The sequence below is a fragment of the Lytechinus pictus genome, chromosome 13, assembly GCF_037042905.1.
Source record: "Lytechinus pictus isolate F3 Inbred chromosome 13, Lp3.0, whole genome shotgun sequence".
Lineage (NCBI taxonomy): Eukaryota > Metazoa > Echinodermata > Echinoidea > Temnopleuroida > Toxopneustidae > Lytechinus > Lytechinus pictus.
Window position 1 is genome coordinate 7,617,063 of NC_087257.1, and position 15,876 is coordinate 7,632,938.

At 36.1% G+C, this 15,876-nt stretch overlaps 2 protein-coding genes across 2 annotated transcripts in view; one reads left to right on the top strand and one right to left on the bottom strand.

Moving 5' to 3' along the window:
• The first annotated feature begins 522 nt into the window (after positions 1-522).
• On the top strand, positions 523-9,820 carry LOC129273943 (neuronal acetylcholine receptor subunit alpha-7-like). The gene is made up of 5 exons (XM_064108959.1): positions 523-671; positions 1,821-1,865; positions 3,569-3,678; positions 7,025-7,560; positions 8,486-9,820. The coding sequence occupies exons 1-5, from the start codon at positions 543-545 to the stop codon at positions 8,884-8,886; spliced, it is 1,221 nt and encodes a 406-aa protein (XP_063965029.1). The 5' UTR covers positions 523-542; the 3' UTR covers positions 8,887-9,820.
• A 3,596-nt stretch (positions 9,821-13,416) lies between these two features.
• LOC129273944 (uncharacterized) overlaps positions 13,417-15,876 on the bottom strand; it is a 31,450-nt gene continuing 28,990 nt past the window's right edge. The window contains exon 7 of the mRNA XM_054910813.2: positions 13,417-15,865. Coding sequence (XP_054766788.2) covers positions 15,653-15,865 — 213 coding nt within the window. The 3' untranslated portion in view covers positions 13,417-15,652. The remainder of the gene's footprint in view (positions 15,866-15,876) is intronic.

Below are 15,876 nucleotides of genomic sequence, written 5' to 3' on the forward strand. Positions count from 1 at the left end.
CTATAACGTCACTATGACTGATTAACCTAGACGTAAAATGTTTCCTAGGTCATTGGTTATATACCAGCTTGGCCATGTTGGCGTTTACCAGCAAAAATGCTGTCCTGTCGAGTTCCTGCGGGAGTTACCATAAACAGAAACATAAAACAGAAATACCAAACTGTGGATGTCAAATACCATGTGGTGATGCATATGATAACAATAACGTAAAAAAGGTAACTTGGTAAAATGTTGTCTTTGTTGTCGTGGTCATATATCCAGGCGTAAAGGTCAACCTGCTTATTTTGACGATCAACCATATAGGCTGGCATGAGCCATTATAGGCGAATGTCATGTGTCATACTTGCATGACACAGTCACCGTGCAACAGACTTGGGCTTGGTACATACCTTCACAGTTTTTGTTTGCAACTTTCCCATAATGTATATTTTTATTTATTTCAACTGATCTGTCTATTCACCAACAATCTCCCCCTCCCTCTATTTCTCTCAATTCACTTTCTCTTTCTCTCCTCAGTTATTGCAGAAAATGATGGGATAAGAATGACGAAGATCAAGCTTCATAATGATCTTATATCAAACTACGGACCTACAACCATCCCACCTTACACTAATAATTCATCCTCTGTCAACGTCAAAATGCGTATGCTCGTCGACCACATCGTACAATTCGTGAGTGTTGTTGTTGTTTTTTGCTTTACTAGTTTACTGCTAATTATTATAGAATTGTTGAGCGTCTTTACTTCTAATGTAATCAGCCAACGTCCATGCCTTGAGACGCCGTAAAATATCACGTGCCCTATAGTGTTATCATTTTCACTTCGGAACTTTGAGGACGGTAGGCAATATGAATAAAAAATAATGACAGGCAAATTTAGCTAGTTGTAAATAAAACCATGTCAAGATAACTCTTTTCAAATCCAAGGGGTGAAGTTTATTCAAATCAATCAATGAACATATATATATATATATATACAAATAAATGAAAGGTTTATTAAGTGTACAGCATGGTTTTGGAACGGTGAAGAGCTTAGAATAATTTTTAATCCATATATATAGTTGCATAGGGAAATGCAGTAATTGTTTGTACTCGATTATGTAGGGGTTTTCTTTAAAAGTATTTAAGCACTATTTGCTGAGAAATAACGATGTTTACAACTTTATGATTATGTTAAAGCTCTAAGCTCTTCACCGTTCTGAAACCATGTATATTTTATTATCATTAGCTGTTTGGGTATAACGCGTGGGCGCGTCGTGGTCTAGTGGTTCTGACTCTCGCCTTTCAAACAGAGGGTCGTGGGTTCGAATCCTATATAGCCATTGCGTGTTTTCCTTCAGCAAGAAAGGAGCGCCTTGAGCCCCTAGCAAGGTGGATACGTGCGCTATACAAATCCTATATTATTTATTTATTTATTATTTATTCAACGCACAGTGTCATTAACCATCACCGCCTCTGAAAATAATTATTTTATGACTTTAGCTGTTTTTAAATAGGCTTTAAGTTTACGACCTGACAAGCTGCCTCCATAATCGTTGAGCATAATGGGAGGTGGTCTAAGGCGCCTGGCTATATACATGGGAAGTCCGGGGTTCGATCCCCGGCCGCGACACCTATGCCCGTGAGCAAGGCATTTAATCTACAATGATCTTTTATCCTGCTTTCAAATAAATGGAAATGCTATGTGCATTATTGGTAACTAGGTGTGCAATTGTTTAAATAATGATAATAATAATCTGGCTCCATGCTCGATTATGAGCCATGCAATTTAAATATTGTGATTAACAAGAATTTTATTCCATTATTATTTCTTTTTATATCAGGATGAACCTAATCAACAAGTAACACTCTACTCTGCTATTAAAATGGTAAATTTTACAGTTGATTTACGCAATTTTCCTCAAAATATGCAAATGACAAGAATCACAAGACATTATTGTGTTTAGGATGGGGCACGCGCAAAGGCAATGATTTAATATATTGTTGTTGTTTAGTAAGAGCGGCGATGTGAGGGAGTATACGGTTCATGTATGCTGCAGCGAAAAAAATATACAGTCCTTGACGGATGCAGGAGGGGGGGGGGGGTTGTCTATGGATTTTTGTTTCGCTACTTTCAATAACGCCCGCGGGCGATTAAGAGTAATTTTTCTTTTGGGAACAAAGACCATAACCGCATAAATTTGCAATCAATAATATTCATTATCATTTTCTCCCAAGGGATGCATTCTGGTACCAATATATGACCATTCCCTCTTTATCTATACACGCTCTGTTTTTTAAATTGTACTTTTTTTTAATTGCTTCGTTTTGTGTTGAATGGTAATAAAGGGATCGACCAAAATGGGCCAGTTGCCAGATTTTGCACATCCTAAACAAGGGATTCACTCATATGGACCCCATGGAAGAACAGAGTAATTATGTTAATGACTCTGAAATGGGCAATCCTTTCGATTATTTTATCTATTCAACATATTTGCAATTCATTTTGTTTATTTCAATTGATGCCATCTGTGTTATTTATTTATGTTATATATATGTATGTATTGTTTTTTTTTTAATAATCGGAAAATGAATAAACAAACAAACAAACCAACCCTGAACGAGGATATCCCATTTTCACCTCAGCAATATGCGCTGTGTGTATAGTAATGGGGATCTGGGTTAAAGGTTTGAGATGCGGAGTTCCGGATTCAATTTCGAATTGGAACTTTTGATCGGGGTTTTAATTTAGGTGAGATAGATGTACATCAGAAAGAGAATCTTACGAGACAGAATGGAAAAGAAAAAAGTATGTTATTTAGTTAAAGGTCAAGTCCACCCCAGAAAAATGCTGACTTGAATAAATAGAGAAAAATCAAACTAGCATAGTGCTGAAAATTTCATCAAAATCGGATGTAAAATAAGAAAGTTATGACATTTTAAAGTTTCGCTTATTTTTCACAAAACAGTGATATGCACAAATAGGTGAGTCAGTCGATCATGTCCATCACTCACTATTTCTTTTGTTTTTAATTATTTGAATAATACAATATTTCAATTTTCATAGATTTGGCAATAAGGACCAACTTGACTGAACCATATAGTGTTAAACAATGGTAATTTCACATGTTCAGGGAGGAATTAATCTTCGTATCACTTGACAATGGGGAGAAAATTAGAATACTTCATATTTCATATAATAAAATACATAAGAAATATTGAGTGGATGACGTCATAGTCTCCTCATTAACATACCAGCCAGGATGTGCATATAACTGTTTTGTGAAATTGAGCGAAACTTTAAAATGTCATAACTGTCTTATTTTATATTCGATTTTGATGAAATTTTCAGTGTTATGCTTGTTGGATTTCTCTCTTTTTATTAAAATCAACTTTTTGTTGGGGTGGACTTGTCCTTTAAGGGAAAGGTGGGCCGTTAGAGTCTAAGAAGAGAGGCAATTTTAACATATTTAGAAATATAATTTCGTGTTGTTGAGTAAATCCTCTTAATTCATATCATTACTTTTTGTGTTTCGTGACCGTATACACACTTCATTTCATAATCTATCATGATATTGTTGATGGGTTTCAGATATGGCGAGACGATCATCTATCGTGGAATAGGAGTGACTATCCCGATGTTGCATTCCTAGAGGTGGATGTTGGACAGATTTGGAGTCCAACTGTTACATTGTTGACAAGGTGAGTATCATATCTTGTCCAAAGAACTGTTCAGTTATTATCTACATTTTTATACAATGTAATGCACTGGCGTATATCCGGTCCGAGCAAGGGGGTGGGGGGGGGGGGGTGAAAGCAATATTTTGACCTGAAAATGAAAAATTGGGGGGGGGGGACAACCCTACAACTAAGGTTATTTATACGGGGGTATATAACTATGTACATAATCCTTTTACTTTTCATTTCATTTCGTTTATTTCCATTTTCAACAATTACAGTTTATTTTGTACATTTTAACATATAAATAACAAAACATATTTCAAGTATTCCTGTACAAAAATTATATTCAAGATTATTACATATCAGGTTGGAAATGGAGGAGGCGGCTAAAAAGCGAAGCTTGTATATAAAGTGCAGCCTCCTAATAAATATTCTTGTAGTTGCATAGCATATAAAAATCAAAATAACAACTTGAGCATGAACCAGTTAAATTAAAAGGAAATAGGGGAAATTAAAATAGAAAAGGAAATAAGAAAAAGAGAGATTAAAGGTCTCCAGAATCCAGCCCCAGCACTCAAAGACGGACCTCGTTGATCAACATGAAAACGAAAGAGATGGAAGAGCGTACGTGACATGATAATCATGTTTGATTTAAAAAAATACAAGAGTTTGAGTGATGAAGAGTTAAATTTAATGGTTATCTTGGATAAATTTTTTGAACTTATATTTGAAAGAATTTCAACTTTGAAAGAACTTTAACTTTTCAGTTAAAGGCTTCTACATATTTTTTTTTCAATGGCTATATAATGAATTTGTTGTGTTATAAACTACTAAACTACAATTAATATCCAAATGCGAGCGAGCAAATTTTCAGTAGCTGGAAGACATGATGACTAAAATCGTCTTTCATGAGGTGTGATCATATTATAACGTCTTTGGGTGTGATTATTGGATAATGTGGCGAATGAGCATAGCGAGAGAGCAAATTTTCAGTAGGTGGAAGAAAGAATGTTGCCCCAAAACCTCTTTCAAGTGGTGTGTAATTATCGCATCACGGGCTATATATGTACAGGGGTATATAACTGTAAGCATAATACTACCATCTTCCACTTGAAGGACTATCACAATGCTGGTTATATTGAACTGGATTTGTTGTGACGTAAACTACTGTATTACAGTTAGTATCCAAATGCGAGCAAGCGAAGCGACCGAGCAAAAATCCGTAGTTGGAAAAACAGAAACAGAATGATTATCAAATCGTCTTTCAAGGGAGTGTAATTATGGGAGAAATTGCGGCGGTGAGCGCAGTTATCGAGCCTTCAAAAAGTTGCTTCAGTCGTTTAAAATAATATGCATCAAGTACCAGAGGATGACGAGAGTATATTATCAATAACGTAAACTACAGAAGGATATGAACAAGAACTAATAAAAAGAGCAAATAGGGATATAATAGTCGAGTTTTCTTCAATGAAAATTCATTTGCTCACTGGTCATGCTGGTCAAAGGTGAGATGAGAATGACAACAAAAATAGGATCATGATTATCAGGAATAAGGGTGACATATGAAATGATCATAGGCCATCACACATGACCACAATATAATCTTCCAAAAACGTGGACATATCATAATGATGAATATGAAAATGAAATATTTCAAATAATTTGTAAAAATATATAGGGAGATGATGCAACATTCCAAATTTGAGCAAAATTCATTTATGAAATATTGTTTACATTTCGTGTTAATTAATGTGATTAGAAGTCCCATATAAATGGATAAATGGATAAAAGGGTAAAGATGAATGTTTCGTTAACGGCATTGATTTGATCAAAGTCATCAGTAACTCATCGTATACTTTTGAAGAAGGGGCGGAAATCTCTCCCAAAAGGTAGGGGGGACAAGGGGCTGGAAAATTTGACAAGCAAAAGAAAAAAAGGTTTTCACCCCAAATTAAAGGTTATTTCGACGAAAATAAATTTGACAAGCAAAAAAAAAAAAGGTTATCATTCCAAAAGTCAGGTCATCTCGTCCTAAAAAACACGTTTTATTTCGATTTTAAATGATGTATTTCTTACCATCATAAAAGACCCAAAATAGTATATAGGGGGACATTTGATCTTGTGTCCCCCCCCTACTATTTTGAGTAGAGGGACACGTCCCCCCTGGGATTTCCGCCCATGTTTTGAAGAATACGGTAGGCCAAATATTTTTCACGAAAGTGTATGTAAAGGATGTTTTAATTCGTTTATGATAGAAGTCATAATCATATTTGCAAGTCACTGGAATAACATATTCATAAATGGACTTATTATAACTAATCTCCCATGATGCAGTGGATATAACCTTTGCAAGAAGCTAAACGTATGGATTTGTCACGGCCAAATTTTTGTAAGAATAAGTTGAGCGCGGGAGCGGAGTGACCCGCGCGAGAAATTTGCATTTTAAGAAGGCAAAATTAGGCCAATTTAAAAACTTGGACTGCATAGATGAATCCACACATTAATAGTAGTATTAACAATTTGATGGAGAAATATATATTTTTCTATCTTGAAAAGTGTGGGGGATAATTGTACATGCCATTCTCCTCTCCGAAAAGTGGGGGATGTATCCCCCATCCCCGGGATTCACGCCCGTGGCTAGGTGGCTGCACGATAACTACATTAAGATTCGATACACCATGAGAAAGATTGAGAAAGAGAGATTGAAAGATTTTTTTTAAGGACCATACATGTCCACCCCAACGAAAAGTTGATTTGAATAAAAAGAGAAAAATCCAACAAGCATAACACTGAAAATTTCATCAAAATCGGATGTAAAATAAAAAAGTTATAACATTTTAAAGTTTCGCTTAATTTCACAAAACAGTTATATGCACATCCTGGCTGGTATGCAAATGAGGAGACTATGACGTCATCCACTCACTATTTCTTTTGTATTTTATTATAAGAAATTTAAAATATTCTAATTTTCTCCACATTGTCAAGTGATACAATTATTAATCCCTCCCTGAACATGTGGAATTAGCATTGTTTAATACTATATGGTTCAGTCAAGTTGGTCCTTATTGTCAAATCTATAAAAAATGAAATATTGTATAATTCAAACAATAAAAAACAAAATAAATAGTGAGTGATGGACATCATCGACTGAGTCACCTAGTTGTGCATATCACTGTTTTGTGAAAAATAAGCGAAACTTTAAAATATCATAACTTTCTTATTTTACATTCGATTTTGGTGAAATTTTCAGCACTATGCTAGTTTGATTTTTCTCTATTTTATTCAAGTCTGCATTTTCCTGGGGCGGACTTGACCTTTAAGTAGAGAAAGATTGTTGCTCTAAGCGTTGATTATTTCATTTTTACAGCAACAGTCCTGATTTCTTACTTCTGAATCATCGTCAAGTAGAAATATCTTCTGACGGAACCGTTTCTTGGCTTTCACCGGCAGTCATCACCAGCACCTGTCTGTTCGACGTTACGCTGTTTCCTTTCGACGTCCAGAAATGTGTCTTTCAATTCGGACCCTGGGCAAGTCCTCATAACGAAGAGGATCTTGACTTCTTTTTTGACCAGAACGAGACAACCATCGATCGCTATCGTGAAAACGGCGTATGGGAGATCGTCAAAGACACGGTTAAAAAAGAATGCGTCACCTACAGCACGCATGAAGAACCCTTTGCCGAGATACATTACCACATCACATTCAGGAGGAAATCAAAGGTCTACGTCCTGGGTATTGTTATCCCGTCCGTCTTACTCTCTGTATCCACCATGGTAATATTTTTACTGCCTCCAGAGTCTGGAGAGAAGATCTCATTTGGTATCACCAACCTTCTAGCCATGGTCCTCTTCCAGGAAACTGTACAAACTGCCATGCCACCGACAGGTTCTCCCATCATAGGTACTTTTTTTTAGCTGTGAATAAATATTAGGGATTTTTATCATTAGGTGCCCACGCCACAGGGACCATGGGTTACTGCCCCCTATTTAGGTAATGAAACTTTTTCTATTCTAAAGGAGGTGGCGAAATAATTAATATGCATGAGGCATTAGGAACAATACTATTTTCTGATATTTCATTGAGATAAAACGAGTTATCTTTAATTCGTCTTATTATGTCAACATACCTGGGGGCCGTTTCATAAAGCTGTTCGTAAGTTAAGAGCGACTTTAAGAACGACTGGTGATCCTTTCTTGTGGTAAATGATCACCATTTAATATTCATTGGTAATTATTTAGCGCGTAAGAAAGGATCACCAGTCGTTCTTAAAGTCGCTCTTAACTTACGAACAGCTTTATGAAACACCCACCAGGGCCCCGTCTTACAAAGAGTAACGATTGATCCGATCAATCGAACCTCTATGGAAATCCATCAGTGTCATACTTTATTCTCGAGGGCATTTGCACAATGTCCTTGGTAAACGAAGAGAAGCACATTGAATTTTCAAGAAAACAATGAATGCATGAAATATGCATCATAGCTAGAAAATATTTTGAACGAACATGCGTAATAGATGTTGACGTTGCTGGCCGTCCATAGCTGCGATTGATCGGATCAATCGTAACTCTGTGTAAGACGGGACCCTGTCGCCATCCATGGATTCGTGACATCAATAATTATTGTCATTCTTGGTCCAAATGATGTGACGCACGATAATGGTAGGTCATACAACCTGTAGTAGATCACTAAGGTCGTAACACAATATTATCAATATTTATCGATGGTCATTTTACAATGTATTTCAAACTTTCTTTTATAGCCAACATTTATCGTGCTGATACAAATATGATCATAATTATTAATTAACTTTTTTGTTTTCTTTCAGCTAATTACATCTGTGTGATGGTAATTATCGCCTGTACATCGATAATAATCGAAGCGATTGTCTTGAGGATGTACAACGTTGGCAACGCGAGAGACGTACCAAGATGGGTTGAACGTGCGTTCCTTCGAAAATCCCAGATATTATCAACAACAGATCCAGTACCCAAACGGAATCATGGATCTACTGTCATCCACCCTGATGATGAGCACGGAAAGCAGCTTCGTGATTGCGATGACAAGCACCAGAGTTCTAACACCGACGGTAAATTGGAAAATGCAGAATTATGGAAGATGGTGGCATTATCACTCGAGACGAAAGCAGCGCTCGTAACACTTTGTGGGATTGCGGGGAATATTGCCTTCACTGCTCTACATGTAACCATACTTTACGCTACTCAATGATTAAGCCCATCGTAATTGGCAAGTCTAAAAATAATAAAATGTAATAGCTGAAATTAATATTTTACATGTTGGTTTCATAATAGATTGAAAAATTGTGTGTGGCATCACCAGCTCCCTCATTTGCACACCCCTTTCACACTCTAAATTGTGTGGACTTAATATAAAATACATCGACATGAACTGTAGTTGGGCGCCAATCGAAATCATACTTTAATTCGAATTCCAAAAATTTATTCTCAAAATGAAATCCAAAATTCGATTGGTCCTCATCGAGTCCATCTGGGTTCATTTCTAATCGATGAACGATACTGCTTCGTGAACATGGTGAAAATAATATATAAAATGCTATAATTTTGCACCCGATTTATATGGAATTCTTAGTGTTATTCTAATGTTATTATACACCTTTTTGTCTCAATCATATCAACCTTTTGGATGGATTTTGCCTTAAATGTTTGGAAACATGAAACATTGGATTTTGTTTGACGCGATGCATAACCGATTGGTTATCGTGGTTATATTGAGCCATCTAACTAGTTGGCGGAAGCAGCGCTGTCGAATTGTGTGTTGCTGCCCTCTACGTTCGTTTATTTAAAGGAACATCGGTTGTGACTGTGAATTTCTGATCCAATAAAAGGTAGAATGTATCTTATTTTATACATTTGTAAGTCTTAGGTAGGTTGGTCAGTGTGGTATACCTCCATGAACCGGTTTCTGTTGAAGTAACTCCCTTACTCTGCAAAAACTCCGGTGTTGATTTACCACCTTGCCCGGAATCTGCTTGCTCACAGGCATTCGTGCTTTCTTAGCAGTCAGGTAAAACAACCTCGGTATATATAGGGCCTTGACAGCGGCCCTCTTCGTTCGTTGGTTTTATACTACCATCCATTGGATGAACTTATAAATCATTTAAGATTAAACTAGTCTGTTGATGAAAATAAGCATAATATATTATTTCGTTCTCTTCATTTTTAGTCGTAACTTATAACCACGAATTATTGTAGTTGTTTATCACGTTAAATTTGTTGCACATTGTACAGATATCTTCAGGTTGCAAAATTGCGTTCTAAAACCACGCTCTCTGCCAGTTTGTGCATGGGATTAAAAGAAAACTAAGGAATCGCTACTTCTTAATAAAAATACAATTTATTCAATTTCCTACTACTTTGTCTGTAAACCGTTTATCCCAATGCCTACCCGTTGACGAAATCTTGTCAGCGGCAAATTAATAATAATAATAATAATAATGATGATAATAGTAATAATAATTATAATAATAATAATAGTAATGTCATATTTTACACAGGGAAGTCACTTCAGTTCTAAAAACTGGTACTAATTCAAAACAACTTTAGCACAGATATATACTGATTATTATTACAAACACAAAATTATTTTGAAATGACAATATTTGTGTGACCTTGTAAATAAACGACGTTGGATTATTAAGCAGTATAATTAAGTAAAGATAAATATTTTATAATTGTCCATTTTAATTACATATATTTTTTGGGTAATAATTGTATGATACCCGTGCTTTCGGAGGTTTCTTGAAATAATTATTCAGAATTAAGTTACTAGAAATTCATTTATGTTAATAAAAAATGACAAGAGGGACGCCGCCGCGCCTCTGGCAGTCTCGGTTGCATTACACGATTCAATAATAGCAGTAGTGCTGATATCGTGTTTACACTTAATCGGCTTTTGAATCGGCTCGCGGTTCTGAACCGCGAGCCGATGCAGCATCGGCTTTTTCATAGCGTGTAAACGCGAGTAACTTGCATCGGCTCGCGGTTCAGAACCGGCAATTTGCACCACCAAAGTAGTAGGTTCAGAACCGCGAGCCGATGCAGAATCGGCTTTTTTACTACGTGTAAACAGACAGCCGATTCTGCATCGGCAATTTGTGCGCATTTCATTTACTTTACCATTGTGACGTAATTGTAAGCGCACTGATCCAGCGTTGTCTTTATTACGACGTATATTGTTGGTGTGCGTATCATTTCAGGTTTTTGCGTCGGCTCGCGGTTCTGAACCGCGAGCTGTAACAACGTGTAAACGCAAACTAAAAGCCGATTCTGCATCGGCTTTTGGATCTGAACCAAAAGCCGATCAAGTGTAAACACGGTAAAATGAAAACGACTATTGATTATTCACAATAAACACCATTTATTGTGACAATAAAATACTGTGTACATTGACCTTAAATGACATTCGACCTTGATTATTTGACTTAAGACTTGTGTAAGTCGATCAGTGATACTTGATAACCCTTAAGACATAGTCATCATTTCATGAACTAGATCCATAAAACTTTTAAAGTAATGATGGCGATTCAACAATTACCCCCAATTTGGTCAAAGTTCATTGACCCTAAATTGCATTTGACCTTGGTCATGTGGCATGAAGTTCAGGTAGGATATTCAGGGATTCACTATTACCCTTGTGTCCAAATTTTATGAACTAGATTCATGTACTTTCTAAGTTTTGACGACATTTCAAAAACTTTGCCTTGGTTAAGATTCGACGTTGATTCCCAAATTAAGTTCAATGACCCTAAATGACCTTGGTCATGCGACCTGAAACTTAGGCAGGATATTTAATAATACTTGATCACCTTTATGTCCAAGTTTCCATATACTTTATAAGTTATTTAATTCAAAGATATTTTAATGTTGACGACGTACGCCACCGCCATCGTCTCCGTTGTCGGAAAAGCGGCGTCTTTATATAGCCTCGCTCTGTTATGCAAGCGAGAGAAATATTCATGTTACGTTCTCGTATCTAGTTTAATTTGTTGGTCCGTAGCAGGCCCGCACTAAAATATTCCGCACCACAAGCGTTCAGTAACTGAAGCATATCCGCTACTTTTTATACGATGGCGCTGGTCTGGTTCTGATAAAAGCAGCATCAAAATAGCAGAAAGAAGTAACATAATCAATAAATGAACAAATACATTTCCCGAAATTATTTTTATTATCATAACTATTATTATCCTCCTGGAATTTGGTGATCCATTTACAATGACAATGGAAATTAGTTTCTATATATCTTTAACTAAATGAACTACAATATGAAAGAAAACGAAACAGAAGGGAGTGAAATAATAAATAAATTTCCTAAAACTTTTCCAGAAATCACCAAAATTCCCCCCCCCCTCCCTTGGAAAATCCTGGATCCGCACCTGATTATTATTATTTTTGTTGTTGTAATAATTATAATTATTTTTATTATTTTTACTGTTGTTATAATTAGTGCCCCTCTGGAATCTGGTGATCCAAGTTACAAAATTTATGGGAATTAGGGCCTACATATTTCACTCAATATTAACTGCAGTATCTTAAAGAGAAATTCCAGTAGTTGCAGTAAACACTGATTTCATGAGAAAGTCTGTAAAGCCAGGCTTAATTGTCAGTATATCATCCAGGATCTAGGTCTGGTACAGTTACATAAACTGAACTTTGTGAAATCTTGAAATCTACGCTGAAAAATGTTCAGACTGAACTTCCCCAACACAGATAAGCGCACGTGGGACAGTGTATAATTATTGCTTTGAGCGTCGGGCCCGACGCTCTACCCGAATCCTGTGCTTATTTGCTGATTTCTCAGCAATTACACAATTTCTTCCAGAATCCTTTGGCACATGCGTTTTATTTATACAAACAGACACTTTGGTGGTCATTTCATTGGATTCTGTACGAACTCATTTTGATATCGTTACCAAAACTAGCATTTACCTTTAATTGCAAAAAGCATAGATAACAATAGAAAACGAAAGAAACACCATTGTCATTGCTCTTTTGTGCATGTTTTATTACCATGGATCCTGAGCTGATATATATATAATATATATAAATATATACATTCATAAAAAGGTACTTCAACACATCATTGATCATAGTGAAAAATTATCACCAAATACGAAATAATAAAACAGAGTTTTCAGCCACTCAACAGGTGCTGTTCCTCTGGAAACTGGGAAAAAATAAGAAAGGTCAAAGCAACTTACAGAACTCACGTTTGTTACTAACTAGAAATTAGATATATAATAATGGTTTGCTATTGATATTGTAAGAGGAAATAGCTGATAGGAATTGATGAAAGACCCCAGCCTCCATGCCTGGTAAGCATTGGCGGCGGAAGCCTAAAAATTTAGAGGGGGACCACCCAGATATTTTGACAAGCAAAATAAAAAGGTTATCAACCAAAATTTTAGGGGGGGACCACGCAGGAAACAAAATTGACAAGCAAAAAAAAAAAAAAAAAAAAAAAAAAAAAAAGGTTATCAACTATAAATTTAGGGGGGGATCGCCCCCCCACCTCAAATTTAGGGGGTGGGGGGACAGGTCCCCCCCCCCGTCCCCCCGCTTCCGCCGCCTATGCTGGTAAGCCCAGTCTCCTTATACATAAACATTATCTTCTTGCCCTTTTTTTTTAGCCAATTGGTCCCCGTATACAACTATGAAACCTTTGGATTACATAATTCAGAAGTCAAACATGTTTAATAAACAAAGGCTACACTTAGGGGCTCGACTGGAAGGAAATATTTTTAATATAAATACCTGCATTCAATGACAGATAAAAGAGGAAGACAGAGAGAGAGAGAGAGAATGAAAAGGACAGAGACAGAAAGACAAAGAAGAGCACAATGAGATGGAAAAATAAGGGAGTGTATGGGGGTGCTTTCATTTAAGGTTTGCAAATAACTTGAAACTAAACAACAGTAGGTAACCGCCTAAACAATAAAAATGCTAACAAAATGATAACAAATTCCTTCTAAATCAGAACTTCAAAGCATTAACAATTATATTATTCAAACAGAGGCAGAAGTGGGATTGATTCCACACATCAGTTGTCAAGAGATATAAAAGCCAACACTTCAAAGTTAAATGTCAATCCAATATAAGCATACATTTTTCATCGTGTCTGACATCTTAAGTTGTATCCACATTGTGCTGCACTCAACCCAGGTGAGGTGAATTGGTACTCGGTAGGAAGAAATTCCTTGAATGCTTGAGCGCCTAGGCAGCCCAGCTAGAGCTGGGGTAATAATAAGAACAGGGCCCACTGGGAGAACAGTTTTCAGAACTGAAGTGGCTTCCCTGGGTAAATACACCTATATTATCATTATTATAACTCAATCTTGGAACTCTTGTTCGAATGCTTCCCAGGGAATGTAAAGAGTGAATACATCGTATGCGTGCATGCAAGGATCAGATAACCGGGATAATGGTATATCCGTAATGTGCTTAGAGAAGTCGTTCCGTTGTATTAAGTTCTATATAAATCAGGAAATTATTATTTTTATCACTATTATCTTATATAAATCATTCTGGTTACTTACTCAAATATTTTCACAATTTCCAATTATATTGTGACAGGGAGGCTGAGCATTCACAACCATTACAATCAAGTAAGATTGATTCTAATTACTAGACCAACAAAGTCAAACATATCATCGGGAATAATCGAGTTGATCCTTCAGGCATTGGGACCCTATCTCTGTAATGCAGGATGGGATATCACTATACTACTTACTCAACATTAAAAAGCAATGCATCGTTCTCTTATATAGGCTACATAATATGAAAAAATAGGGCCTATCTATAATTACAACACTTTTCATAATCTTTTCTCTCATAATCTGTTGTTCACTTTGTACATTTACAATCATAAATATGCTTATTTACATACAGGCATTGCCTCAATATACAAGACCACTCTTGAAAAAAAAAGAATTTAATGAATAGAAAAATTGGTAAAATGATTTTGTGTGATGAACATGAGATGGCTAACGCAAAGAACACTGCCTTCATTGGCAAGAAAATATTGAAGGTTGTTTTAACAGTGAGGAAGGTAACAGAAAGAATGTGAGCTTTAAACTGAATCATGCAATTTGAAAACAACTTTAAAATAAAGAACAAATATAACATAACATGTGAAAACGGGTATAATTTAAAAAAAAATAACTAAATTTTTGGTACTTTCCTGAAACATATTAGTTGAGCCTATCAATTGGCTCAAATGCAACATTCTGAAGAAGAAATCTTAAATTTCATAACAAACGGGAACACATGGCAAATGAATATGGTGGGAAAACATTTGGTTTCACTCTAATCATTTAACAACAAATTTATAATTTTTATTCACGTATGAACAAAAAATAAATAAAACAAATGTGAACTAAACTCTATGACAATGGACTAAGATCAGTAGCTAACTTTTCCTTTCTTGATCTTTTAAAAAATGGGATGGATTAATGAATGCACTGCCTAAAACAACAGTGGGATGAACTAGATTGGGTTAGAGATAAAAGGCATTCATATAATACCAACTACATTAGGATTATGAAGAAAGATTCCCTTATACTTTCAAAACAAATCATTTAGACATTTTTTGACACTTACAGTACCATATCTCTTCAGAATCAATCACATACAATGAACGTGAAACATTAGGATAACAGTGTTTCATTGCTTTTCAAGTTTATAATAAGCACATCTCATAAACAGCTCATTATAACTGGATAGAGTACTAGTACATCACAGCTTGATGTTGAACAGCGCCATCTTGAGTCAAAATCGCTATAGGTCAAAGTCAATCCTTCTCCTGTCTATCCACAACTTTTAGAAAGCTTTATGGAGAGGAAAGCTCTGTAATGAAATTTCAGCTTGCTTTTACAAAGCAAACTTTACACGAAAAAAGACATTGTCCTGATCATCAATGTTCTGATCACGAGTCCTCACAAAATGATCTCCATTTCATGCTATCGATACGTTGATCGCGTCGACCGCGTGGACTGGAAGCGGAACCACCATAGGGTCATGGGAAGGTTTTGACACCCCATATACGTGACGCGGAGTTCGTGCGGGGTCAAAAAGGGAAGCATATCACAGGGTGCCCCGAAAAGAGTCGTATTGGCGGCATTTTGCGAGCTCTCGTAGAGAATCGGCGTGGAAGATAGCGTGTCTTCATATCCCTGTAGAATGA